At 37.4% G+C, this 12,714-nt stretch overlaps 1 protein-coding gene across 1 annotated transcript in view; it reads left to right on the top strand.

The window, feature by feature from the left end:
• Positions 1 to 12,714, top strand: part of BAK1 (BCL2 antagonist/killer 1) — a 173,010-nt gene that overhangs the window by 22,688 nt on the left and 137,608 nt on the right. The window contains exon 2 of the mRNA XM_053706862.1: positions 10,726 to 10,826. Coding sequence (XP_053562837.1) covers positions 10,769 to 10,826 — 58 coding nt within the window. The 5' untranslated portion in view covers positions 10,726 to 10,768. The remainder of the gene's footprint in view (positions 1 to 10,725; positions 10,827 to 12,714) is intronic.

Below are 12,714 nucleotides of genomic sequence, written 5' to 3' on the forward strand. Positions count from 1 at the left end.
GCTTGGAGATTGAACGCTTGATTTTATCGAAGCGAGGGTTCTCAGATTCTGTTATTGATACTCTTGTTCAGGCCAGAAAGCCTGTAACTAGAAAGATTTACCACAAAGTTTGGAAAAAATATATCTGTTGGTGTGAATCTAAAGGATTCTCTTGGGACAAGGTTAAGATTCCTAGGATTCTATCCTTCCTTCAAGAAGGATTGGAAAAAGGATTATCTGCAAGTTCCCTGAAGGGACAGATTTCTGCCTTGTCGGTGTTACTTCACAAAAGACTGGCTGCTGTGCCAGATGTTCAAGCCTTTGTTCAGGCTCTGGTTAGAATTAAGCCTGTTTACAAACCTTTGACTCCTCCTTGGAGTCTCAATTTAGTTCTTTCAGTTCTTCAGGGGGTTCCGTTTGAACCCTTGCATTCCGTTGATATTAAGTTATTATCTTGGAAAGTTTTGTTTTTAGTTGCAATTTCTTCTGCTAGAAGAGTTTCAGAATTATCTGCTCTGCAGTGTTCTCCTCCTTATCTGGTGTTTCATGCAGATAAGGTGGTTTTACGTACTAAACCTGGTTTTCTTCCAAAAGTTGTTTCTAACAAAAACATTAACCAGGAGATTATCGTACCTTCTCTGTGTCCGAAACCAGTTTCAAAGAAGGAACGTTTGTTGCACAATTTGGATGTTGTTCGCGCTCTAAAATTCTATTTAGATGCTACAAAGGATTTTAGACAAACATCTTCCTTGTTTGTTGTTTATTCTGGTAAAAGGAGAGGTCAAAAAGCAACTTCTACCTCTCTCTCTTTTTGGATTAAAAGCATCATCAGATTGGCTTACGAGACTGCCGGACGGCAGCCTCCCGAAAGAATCACAGCTCATTCCACTAGGGCTGTGGCTTCCACATGGGCCTTCAAGAACGAGGCTTCTGTTGATCAGATATGTAGGGCAGCGACTTGGTCTTCACTGCACACTTTTACCAAATTTTACAAGTTTGATACTTTTGCTTCTTCTGGGGCTATTTTTGGGAGAAAGGTTTTGCAAGCCGTGGTGCCTTCCATTTAGGTGACCTGATTTGCTCCCTCCCTTCATCCGTGTCCTAAAGCTTTGGTATTGGTTCCCACAAGTAAGGATGACGCCGTGGACCGGACACACCTATTTTGGAGAAAACAGAATTTATGTTTACCTGATAAATTACTTTCTCCAACGGTGTGTCCGGTCCACGGCCCGCCCTGGTTTTTTTTTAATCAGGTCTGATAATTTATTTTCTTTAACTACAGTCACCACGGTACCATATGGTTTCTCCTATGCAAATATTCCTCCTTAACGTCGGTCGAATGACTGGGATAGGCGGAGCCTAGGAGGGATCATGTGACCAGCTTTGCTGGGCTCTTTGCCATTTCCTGTTGGGGAAGAGAATATCCCACAAGTAAGGATGACGCCGTGGACCGGACACACCGTTGGAGAAAGTAATTTATCAGGTAAACATAAATTCTGTTTTTTAGTATTTTTGTGTAAATGGTTCCATTATTAATTTTGTATGAATTTTAAATTACAAATTTAATTGTGCACTTTTGTATTTTTAAAGAGCTTTATTTGAATAGAAAATAAAGTTTTACATACATCTTAGTTGCTGATTCAGGTTTACAATTTTTACCTGATTACAAAAACAAAACAAGAACAGATTCAGCATATAACAATATAAATTGCTGTTGGGTATCTACATCATTTCAAGTCGTTGGCTGGGGGTTCAGCCTTCCAACCACAGCAGTACTACTAAATAAGACCAACATCAACGTATGCAAAGTGTGGCGCCCATTAGATAGTTCTCAATTTTCCAATTTTCAAGTTTTTCCTGTCACATTTTACATGTATACATAATAATAGTCCCAAATGACAAATACAACAGTTACTCAAATTAAATTATTAAAATCTAATGATTGAAATAGTAACTTACAGTGACTTTAAATAACAGTAGCCTGCAATGATTTCAGTTTCAGATATATACGCAGTTACCCGGTCTTAACGAGAAAAAAAAAAAAAGGGTGAAGGAGAAAGGGAAGGGAAAAAGAGGGGGGTAGGTCAAGTCACTTCACAGGCCCCCTTAATATCTGCCTAACAGCGCTGAGCTATTTCCTCCCACAGAGGTGCACTTTTGTATTTTATGCATCTCCTTCCCAAACAAAAATGCAGCATATGCCCCTAGTGAGACCCCCTGTTTGGCTTTATAGAACTTCACCAGGGAAATAGAAGTACTGGCGAGCATTCTTAAAGGGATAGGAAAGTCAAAATGAAACTTCCAAAAATCATATGGAGCATGCAAGTTTAAGACACTTTTAAAATTACTTCTATTTTCAAATGTGCTCTTGGTATCCAAGTTGAAAATGAATACGCACATATCTTACAATAGTGGGAGCTAGCTGGTGATTGGTGCTTGCATACATTTGTCTCTTGTGATTGGCTATTTGGCTAACTAGATGTGTTCAGCTAGCTTCCAGTAGTGCAGTGCTGTTCCTTCAACAAAGGATAATAAGAGAATTAAGCATATCTTATAATAAAAGTAAATTTGAAAGTGGTCTAAAATTATGTGCTCTATCTCAATTATGAAGGAATTTTTTGGGTTTCCTGTCCCTTTAAAGAATTTCACCAGCCCAGAGACCTTTATAGAACCAGGTTCATGGTTTAAACTAACATTTAAACACCTCTTTCTTTTGTGTAAAAATTATACTTTGTTCCTAGCTATCTAAAGGCTAAAAAGCAAAATCTTTAAAAGGGACACTGAACCCAATTTTTTTCCATTCATGGTTCAGATAGAGCATGCAATTTTAACCCCTTAATGACCACAGCACTTTTCCATTTTCTGTCCGTTTGGGACCAAGGCTATTTTTGCATGTTTGCGGTGTTTGTGTTTAGCTGTAATTTTCCTCTTATTCATTTACTGTACCCACACATATTATATACTGTTTTTCTCGCCATTAAATGGTCTTTCTAAAGATATTATTTTCATCGTATCTTATAATTTACTATTAAAAAATTATAAAATGAGGGAAAAAATGGAAAAAACACACTTTTTCTAACTTTGACCCCCAAAATCTGTTGCACATCTACAACCACCAAAAAACACCCATGCTGAATAGTTTCTAAATTTTCTCCTGAGTTTAGAAATACCCAATGTTTTCATGTTCTTTGCTTTTTTTGCAAGTTATAGGGCAATAATTACAAGTAGCACTTTGCTATTTCCAAACCACTTTTTTTCAAAATTAGCGCTAGTTACATTGGGACACTGATATCTTTCAGGAATCCCTGAATATCCCTTGACATGTATATATATATTTTTTAGAAGACATCCCAAAGTTTTGATATAGGCCCATTTTGGCATATTTCATGCCACCATTTCACCGCCAAATGCGATCAAACAAAAAAAAATTGTTTACTTTTTCACAATTTTTTTCACAAACTTTAGGTTTCTCACTGAAATTATTTACAAACAACTTGTGCAATTATGGCACAAATGGTTGTAAATGCTTCTCTGGGATCCCCTTTGTTCAGAAATAATAGACATATATGGCTTTGGCATTGCTTTTTGGTAATTAGAAGGCCGCTAAATGCCACTGCGCATTACACGTGTATTATGCCCAGCAGTGAAAGGGTTAATTAGGGCGCTTGTAGGGTTAATTTTAGCTTTAGTGTAGTGTAGTAGACAACCCCAAGTATTGATCTAGGCACATTTTGGTATATTTCATGCCACCATTTCACCGCCAAATGCGATCAAATAAAACAAACTTTACATTTTTCACAATTTTAGGTTTCTCACTGAAATTATTTACAAACAGCTTGTGCAATTATGGCACAAATGGTTGTAAATGCTTCTCTAGGATCTCCTTTGTTCAGAAATAGCAGACATATATGGGTTTGGCGTTGCTTTTTGGTAATTAGAAGGCCGCTAAATGCCGCTGCGCATCACACGTGTATTATGGCTAGTGAAGGGGTTAGTTAGGTAGCTTGTAGGGAGCTTGCAGGGTTAATTTTAGCTTTAGTGTAAAGATCAGCCTCCCACCTGACACATCACACCCCCTGATCCCTCCTAAACAGCTCTCTTCCCTCCCCCACCCCACAATTGTCCCCGCCATCTTAAGTACTGGCAGAAAGTCTGCCAGTACTAAAATAAAAAGGTATGTTTTTTATAAAAAAATTTATTTTTTTTTAGTATATTTACGTATGCTGGTGTGTAGGATCCCCTCCCCCTCTAACTTATTAGGAGCCATCTTGGGTACTGGCAGCTGTCTGCCAGTACCCAGTTTACAAAAAAGATTTTTTATTTTTATTTTCCTTTTTTTTTCTGTAGTGTAGCTTCCCCCCACAAAGATCAACCCCCACCCCCTCCCAGATCACTTAAATACATTTTATTTTTTATTTCAAACCCCCCTCTGTCCCACTTTGAGACTACAATTTTCCGTAGTATAGCGGTTCCCACCCGCTCCCTCCCCGTGCGCGCCCCCGGCGACCCCCCCTCTTGCTGCAACAAACCATCGATGGTCGCCCACCCACCTCACACATCAGCTCCCACCCACCAACGATTGCGGCCATCGATGGCCGGTGCAGAGAGGGCCACAGAGTGGCTCTCTCTGCATCGGATGGGGAAAAAGTGTTATTGCAGGATGCCTCGATATCGATATAGCTGGAAAGTGGCTGGAAGCGATCAGGATCGCTTCCACCTCTTTCGAATACCAACAACGTACGCCATACATCCTCAGGCATTAACTATTTTTTTTGAGGACGTACGGCACATGTCGTCGGTCATTAAGGGGTTAAGCAACTTTCTAATTTACTCTTATTATCAATTTTTCTTCATTCTCTTGCTATCTTTATTTAAATAAGAAGGCATCTAAGCTAAGGAGCCAGACAATTTTTGGTTCAGACCCGGACAGCACTTGTTTATTGGTGGGTGAATTTATCCACTAATTAGCAAGAACAACCATGGTTGTTAACCAAAAATGGGCCAGCATATAAACTTACATTCTTGCTTTTCAAATAAAGATATCAAGAGAATGAAGAAAAGGTGATAATAGGAGTAAATTAGAAAGTTGCTTAAAATTGCATGCTCTATCTGAATCATGAAAGAAAAAAGTTGGGTTCATAGTCTCCAACTATTTGATTTGCATATTACAAACTTTACTTTTGGGCCTCTCTAGGGAACGTGAGACAAGCACAATTTTTAAACAAAAACAAGATATGTTTAATGTCTTTTTAAGTCCTGCTAATTGGAGATCAATGAGACATTCAGGAACAACATTTACACCAAGCTGTAATGCTTGCAGCTTCTGAATGGGACTTTACTTATGTGTTTAAACCTTTTGCTGACCTTAAACACACAGAGCATATCATTTTTGTGCTACTGATAGTAGTTTGCTAAAACAAACGGACAGTAAAGTCAAAAAAACTTTTATGATTCAGATAGAGCATGCAGTTTTAAAAAACCTTCCAATTTACATTCATTATCAAATTGCACATAGCCTTTTTATACGCACTCTTTCTGAGGCCCCAGCTACTGCTCAGGAAGTGCAAGAGTTTACAGTGTATACATATGAATCTGTGATTGGCTGATGGCTGTCACATGATACAGGAGACTGGCACTTTGAAGTACATTTTGATTATTGTCAGATAAAAAATCTACTGCTCATTTAAAATTCAGAGTAAGATTTAGAGAGCTGTTTGGGAGGGACCAGGGAGATAGTAAGTGTCAGGTGGGAGGGTGATACCTACATTACAATACTATTACCTTTATCAGCTAACTAATTAACCCTTTCACTGTCAGGAATTTCAGAAGTGTTGTGCACAGCTGTAATTAGCGGCTTTCTAATTACCAAAAAGCAATGGCAAATCAATGCATGTCTGCTGTTTCTGAACAAAGGGGATCCCAGAGAAGCTTTTACAACCGTTTGTGTTATGACTACACAAGTGATATGTAAATAATTTCATTGAGAAACCCAACGTTTGTGAAAAAGTTAAAGATTTTTTAAATAAGATTGCTTTTGGCTATGAAATATAAACCAAAATGTGCCTAGATTAATACCTTGGGTTGTCTACTAAAAAAATAATATAGTTTTGATAGTTAAATAAATAAAAAACAACAACAACGGCTTTATTTCTGTTTAAAGGGATATTAAACAATTTTTTTTATTTAATGGTTCATATAGAGCTATTATCAATTTTTATTCGTTCTCTTGGTATCTTTATTTGAAAAGTAGAAATGTAAAACTTAGGAGCCGGACTATTTTTGTTTAAAAAATGGGCTTGCTCCAAAGCTTTACATTTCTGCTTTTCAAATAAAGATTGCAAGAGAATGAAGAAAAATTGATAATAGGAGTAAATTAGAAAGTTGCTTAAAATTGCATGCTCTATCTGAATTATGAAAATTTGGGTTCAGTACCCCTTTAAATGGAGTGATCGCAAAAATGCTAAAAATTCTCCAGAATTTTGGGCAAGTTCTTCTGAAATTCCTGGGAAACTTTAGGAGATACATTAAACTAATCTCAGCCTGTTAGAAAATATAATAACAAATAATAAAAAAAAAGATATACTTAAAGGAACAGCAAAGTCAAAATTAAACTTTCATGATTCAGATAGAGCATGTGATTTTAAACAACTTTACAATTTATTTGTATTATCCTATTTGCTTTGTTCTCTTTGTATTCTTTGTTGAAAAGCATATCTAGGTAGGCTCAAGAGCAACAGCACACTACTGGGAGCCTGCTGCTGATTGGTGGTTGCACATATATGCCCCTTGTCATTGGCTCATCCGATGTGTTCAGCTACCTCGAGTTCCAGTAGTGCATAGTTGCTCCTTTTAACAAAGGATACCAAAAGAATAAAGCAAATTTGATTATAGCAGTACATTGGAAAGTTTTTTTATAATTGTATGTTCTGTATGAATCAGGAAAAAAACATGATGTAGCAAGAAAACGGGTTTGTCAGCTCTGTGACAGCAACAATGTAAAGTCGGCCCTTGCAGGTCTGAGCGTGTAATTATGTGTGTATGAAAAACAGCGCTTCTGTGAGGCCTCTTGTTAAAGAGGAAGTCTGTACCATCAAGGTTTGTAGGGAAAACACAATCTATAAATAACAAACTACAAAAATGAATACATTGTAAACATCAGTAAGAGTTCTGTATCATTCAATGATAAACAGGAATTTAGTATTCCTTTAGCACCTACTATTCCTTTCTTCTCTAATTTCTCTGACATTTTTAGTCTCATTAATATTCAGGATATCCTTATGTTATCCGCAGATATTCTGCGACTCTGCTTCTTTAAAAGGGACATAAAAATGCAAATAGAAAACACTACTTACTATGTGTAGAACCTGTACAAAGGGGTTAACCACACGCACACATTAAATGCATCTTGTCGTCGGCTCACCTGATGTGTACCATGAAATATTTTTTTGGGAGCAATGCACTACCGGGAGCTAGTTGAACACACCTGGTGAGCCAATGACAAGAGGCATAACTATTTATCCAGTAATCATCAGCTAGCTCCCAGTAATGCAATGCTGCTCCCGAGTCTGCCTTGGTATGCTTTTGAACAAATGATACCAAGGGAACAAGGTCACTTAAAATTGCATGCTTTGTTTAAACCAAGAAAGTTTAATTTGGACTTTCGTGTCCCTTTATGCTTCATATTTAAAGGGACAGTAAACACCAGAATTTTTGTTGTTTAAAAAGGTAGATAATCCCTTTATTATCCATTCCCCAATTTTGCATAACCAACACAGTTATAATAATATACTTTTTACCTCTGTGATTACCTTGTATCTATGCCTCTGCAAACTGCCCCTTTATTTCAGTTCTTTTGACAGACTTGCATTTTTAGCCAATCAGTGCTGACTCCTAGGAGCTTCACGTGCCTGAGCTCAATGTTATCTATATGAAACACATGAACTAATGCCCTCTAGTGGTCAAAATGCTTTCAGATTAGAGGCAGTCTTCAAGGTCTAAGAAATTAGCACATGAACCTCCTAGATTTAGCTTTCAACTAAGAATACCAAGAGAACAAAGCAGCATTGGTAATAAAAGTAAATTGGAAAGTTGTTTAAAATTACATGCCCTATTTAAATCCTGAAAGTTTTTTTTTACTTTAACCAATTCCTTACAGTACTAATTTGTCTACATCGGAAGTCTCGATGTAAACAAATAATTAAACACTGAAATCACGCGATAGTTCATGCAATTGCATGATTTCAATGATGGGATCATGACAGGGGGGATTGCCTATGATGCTAGGCACCCCCTCCAGCCCACAATCCCATTCAAAAAGCACCTATGGCTTCAGTACAGCCAAACGGCTAGGACGTTCCATGCCGTCCTAACGGCGGGAAGGGGTTAAAGAAAGGTGATAACATCTTCACATGGTAAATGTAAGTTTATTGCTAAAAAGTATGACACGGTATACAATGTTCTCAACTTTGTCTGTACCACACGCTACTTTACTTGTTATTAGACTTTTATTATATATTTAGGTCTTACAAATCAAGGAGAAAAAACCTGATAAAACATATTTTCTTAAGTCCCTTAAAAAGTTTCTATCACTATGTCCCCTAAACTATACATTATTAGGCCATCAAGTCTTTTTATATATTTTTTTAAGACCATGCGCCATTTCAGGGGACCTCCTTTGAACAGATTCCACTTTATTGATATCCTTCTGTAGATTTGACCTAAACTTGAGTATTCTTAACAGTTCTGGAGGCCATTTTTAAACCTTACTATTTTTTCTGCAAATGCCAAACGTTCTACTGACCTTTCTTGCTGCAGTGCTATATTGTTTACCAATTTTCAAGTCACCTGAAATAATAATTCCAGAGTCATGCTCTTCTTTTGTAACAGTCAGTAAAATGTAACTGAATTTATTGCATTTTTCTTTCCTAAATGCATAATGTAGTACTAAGCGATGTTAAAAGGATTACTAAACCCAAATGTTTTCTTTCATGATTTAGATAGAGCATGCAATTTTAAGAAACTTTCTAATTTACTCCTATTAATAATCGTTCTCTTGCTATCTTTATTTGAAAATCAGGACTGTAAAGCTTAGGAGCCGGCCCATTTTTGGATCAGCACCTGGGTAGCACTTGCTGATTGGGAGCTAAATGTAGCTTTTCAAATAAAGATAACAAGAGAACGAAGAAAAAATTATAATAGGAGTAAATTAAAAAACGTCACACAAAGTGCCGGCACACCAAAGTACACAACAGAAAGCGGAGTAGAATAAAAATCCAAAAGTTTATTTAATAGTAAATCTAAAAGCATAAATCCAACACAAGGAGTGAATTCAATAAGAACAACAGGAAAGAGGGGGACCATGGCCCCTCCGCATAGCGTCGACACGGAAGAACGCTGCAGTACAACTTTTGGCTCGAGCGTCCTTTACCCTTGTGTTGTGCTCTGAGTAAATTAGAAAATTGCATGCTCTATCTAAATCATGAAATAAAAAATTTGAGTTTAGTATCTCTTTAAACTTTAGATCCTAGTCTTTTTTCTAACCCTACAATTATTTTTTACATAATTCCTTATTTGTCCCAAAGTTACATCCACTGACTATATATTTTTTATAGTATCTGTAAATCTGCATACCTTAATGTGCAGCCCTTTGCTGATATCACTTATAAATATGTTAAACAAAACAGGCCCCAGAGTGGAACCCTGAGAAACACCACTAATAACTGTCCTCTCTGCTGAGCACACTCCGTTTATTACGTTTCTATGCCGCCTAACCTTAAAGGGATATGAAACCCAATTTTTTTTTTTCATGATTCAGATAGAGCATGTGGTTTTAAACAACTTTCTACTTTACTTATATTAGCAAATTGTCTTCGTTCTCTTGGTATCTTTTGTCGAAAGCAGGGATGTATGTTTCTGGAGCACTATATGGCAACAGTTTTGCAAGAATGTTATCCATTTGCAAGAGGTCCAGATGCATACCTAGGTATCTCTTCAACAAAGTATTACCATGGGAACGAAGCAAATTTGATAATACAAGTAAATTGGAATATATATATTTTTTTTTTTTAAAACGGCATGTTCTGTCTGAATCACAATTTTTTGGGGGGGTTTCATATCCCTTTATTAAGCTAACAATCTATGCACTTCACAATTTTGAGTGCAGAGCAAGACATTACAGTTCACTAAAGTCAAAATTAAACTTTCATGATTCAAATAGAGCACATATTTTTAAAACAACTTTCCATTTCAAATCCATTATATAAAATATGCACAATCTTTTTATGTGCACACTTTCGGATGCTCCAGCTCTTATAGAGCATGTGCAAGATTCACAGAATATACATCTGTACATTTTCCTATAGAGCATGTGCAAAATTCACAGAATATACATTTGTGCATTTTGTTATTGGCTGATGGCCGTCACATGATATGCAGTGGAATGAAAATAAAACTAACTGAAAATTGTCAGAAAAAAAAAATCTACTACTTGTGAAATTCTTTCGCATTGTCTATTTATTATGCATTTATTATGTCATTATACTGTGTTTAGTGATCATTTAATTAGTTTGTTGAATTAGTGCCAAATTTTGAAATCTAGGTAAGCAACCTCTACTGATCCACTCTGGTTACTTTAGTTACAAAGTCAAAAAAGGAAAGCAAAAGCCAAAAGTAGTGCAGACAAATAGTAAGATAAATTCCATTGTTATGATTAACAATTAAATTAATATTTGTGTTATCTTCCTGCAGGAATATACAAATTTGCTTTATTTTCCCACTCCCTACATCCATCATGGCATCTGGGGGTAGAGATGGGCCATTGGATCATGGACCAGACATAGAAGTTGATGGTGAGTGAGCACAATATATTTTTAATGTGTACATGCTTACAAGGTGGATAGGAACTATCAAAATAAATAAGTTTTCATTGTGGAACAAGAAACATGTGTCTGATGATATTTTGTTTTATCTTTATTATATAAACCTTATTCTCTCCCCTCTCTATAAGTGTTGCAGTAATATACCGCCTCCCTGGCTCCTCAACTCAATTTCTATATCACTTTGCTGCCTGGCTACCTTATTTCCTCTCCTCAGATACCCCTGCCCTCATTCATGGCGACTTCAACATCCCTCTTGACAATCCCACTGCTTCCTCTGCAAAACAACTTCTGCAACTCACTTCCTCTTTCGGTCTGTCACAATGGACTGACTCTCCCACTCACAAAGATGGTCACTCCCTTGATCTGATCTTTAGCTATTAATGCACTATTTCAGACTTTACAAACTTCCCCTTTTCCTCTTTCTGACCATCATCTCCTCACTTTCAACATCTTATCCCTCCCTACAACTCTTCCTCCTTCTACCCCTCACACCAAACTTTATAGAAGCATTATGTCATTAGATCAGCAACAGCTCGCTATTTCTCTCAAACCTCCCCTCTCATCCATCTCCTCCTTTTCCTGCCCTAACCACTCTATCTGCCACCCTTTCATCAGTCCTTGACAATATCGCCCCTCCTACCATAGCTCGGAATTCACACCCTTATCCTCAGCCCTGGCATACTCCTCTGACACAGTACCTAGGCAGATGTTCCCATACTGCTGAGCAGTACTGGAGAAAATCTCGGAGTTCAGATGACTTTCTTCACTACAAGTTCATCTTGAACTCTTACTACTCTGCCCTTAATCTTAATAAGCAACATTACTTCTCTTATCGTTACTCTTTCTTCAATCCCGAAATGTCTGTTCTCCACTTTCAATACTCTTCTCCGCCCACCCCCACCTCCTAATACAGCTTCTCTCTCAGCCCAAGGTTTTGCCAGCCACTTCAACAACAGAATGGATTCCATCAGAAACAAAATCAGCTCCTAACATACTTCCAGTCTCTCACCCCCTCAAAAGCTTGCAATAAACGAAAACCCACATACCCATATATTTAGCTTTTCTTTCATGTAATTAGCAAGAGTCCATGAGCTAGTGACGTATGGGATATACATTCCTACCAGGAGGGGCAAAGTTTCCCAAACCTCAAAATGCCTATAAATACACCCCTCACCACACCCACAAATCAGTTTTACAAACTTTGCCTCCTATGGAGGTGGTGAAGTAAGTTTGTGCTAGATTCTACGTTGATATGCGCTCCGCAGCAGGTTGGAGCCCGGTTTTCCTCTCAGCGTGCAGTGAATGTCAGAGGGATGTGAGGAGAGTATTGCCTGTTTGAATTCAATGATCTCCTTCTACGGGGTCTATTTCATGGGTTCTCTGTTATCGGTCGTAGAGATTCATCTCTTACCTCCCTTTTCAGATCGACGATATACTCTTATATTTATACCATTACCTCTGCTGATTTTCGTTTCAGTACTGGTTTGGCTTTCTACAACATGTAGATGAGTGTCCTGGGGTAAGTAAGTCTTATTTTCTGTGACACTCTAAAGCTATGGTTGGGCACTTTTTTATAAAGTTCTAAATATATGTATTCAAACATTTATTTGCCTTGACTCAGGATGTTCAACATTTCCTTATTTCAGACAGTCAGTTTTATATTTGGGATAATGCATTTGAATATATAATTTTTATCTTACCTTAAAATTTGACTTTTTTCCCTGTGGGCTGTTAGGCTCGCGGGGGCTGAAAATGCTTCATTTTATTGCGTCATTCTTGGCGCGGACTTTCTTGGCGCAAATTTTTTTTTCTATTTCCGGCGTCATACGTGTCGCCGGAAGTTGCGTCATTTTTGACG

This window comes from Bombina bombina, chromosome 3 (genome assembly GCF_027579735.1).
Source record: "Bombina bombina isolate aBomBom1 chromosome 3, aBomBom1.pri, whole genome shotgun sequence".
Classification (NCBI taxonomy): Eukaryota; Metazoa; Chordata; class Amphibia; order Anura; family Bombinatoridae; genus Bombina; species Bombina bombina.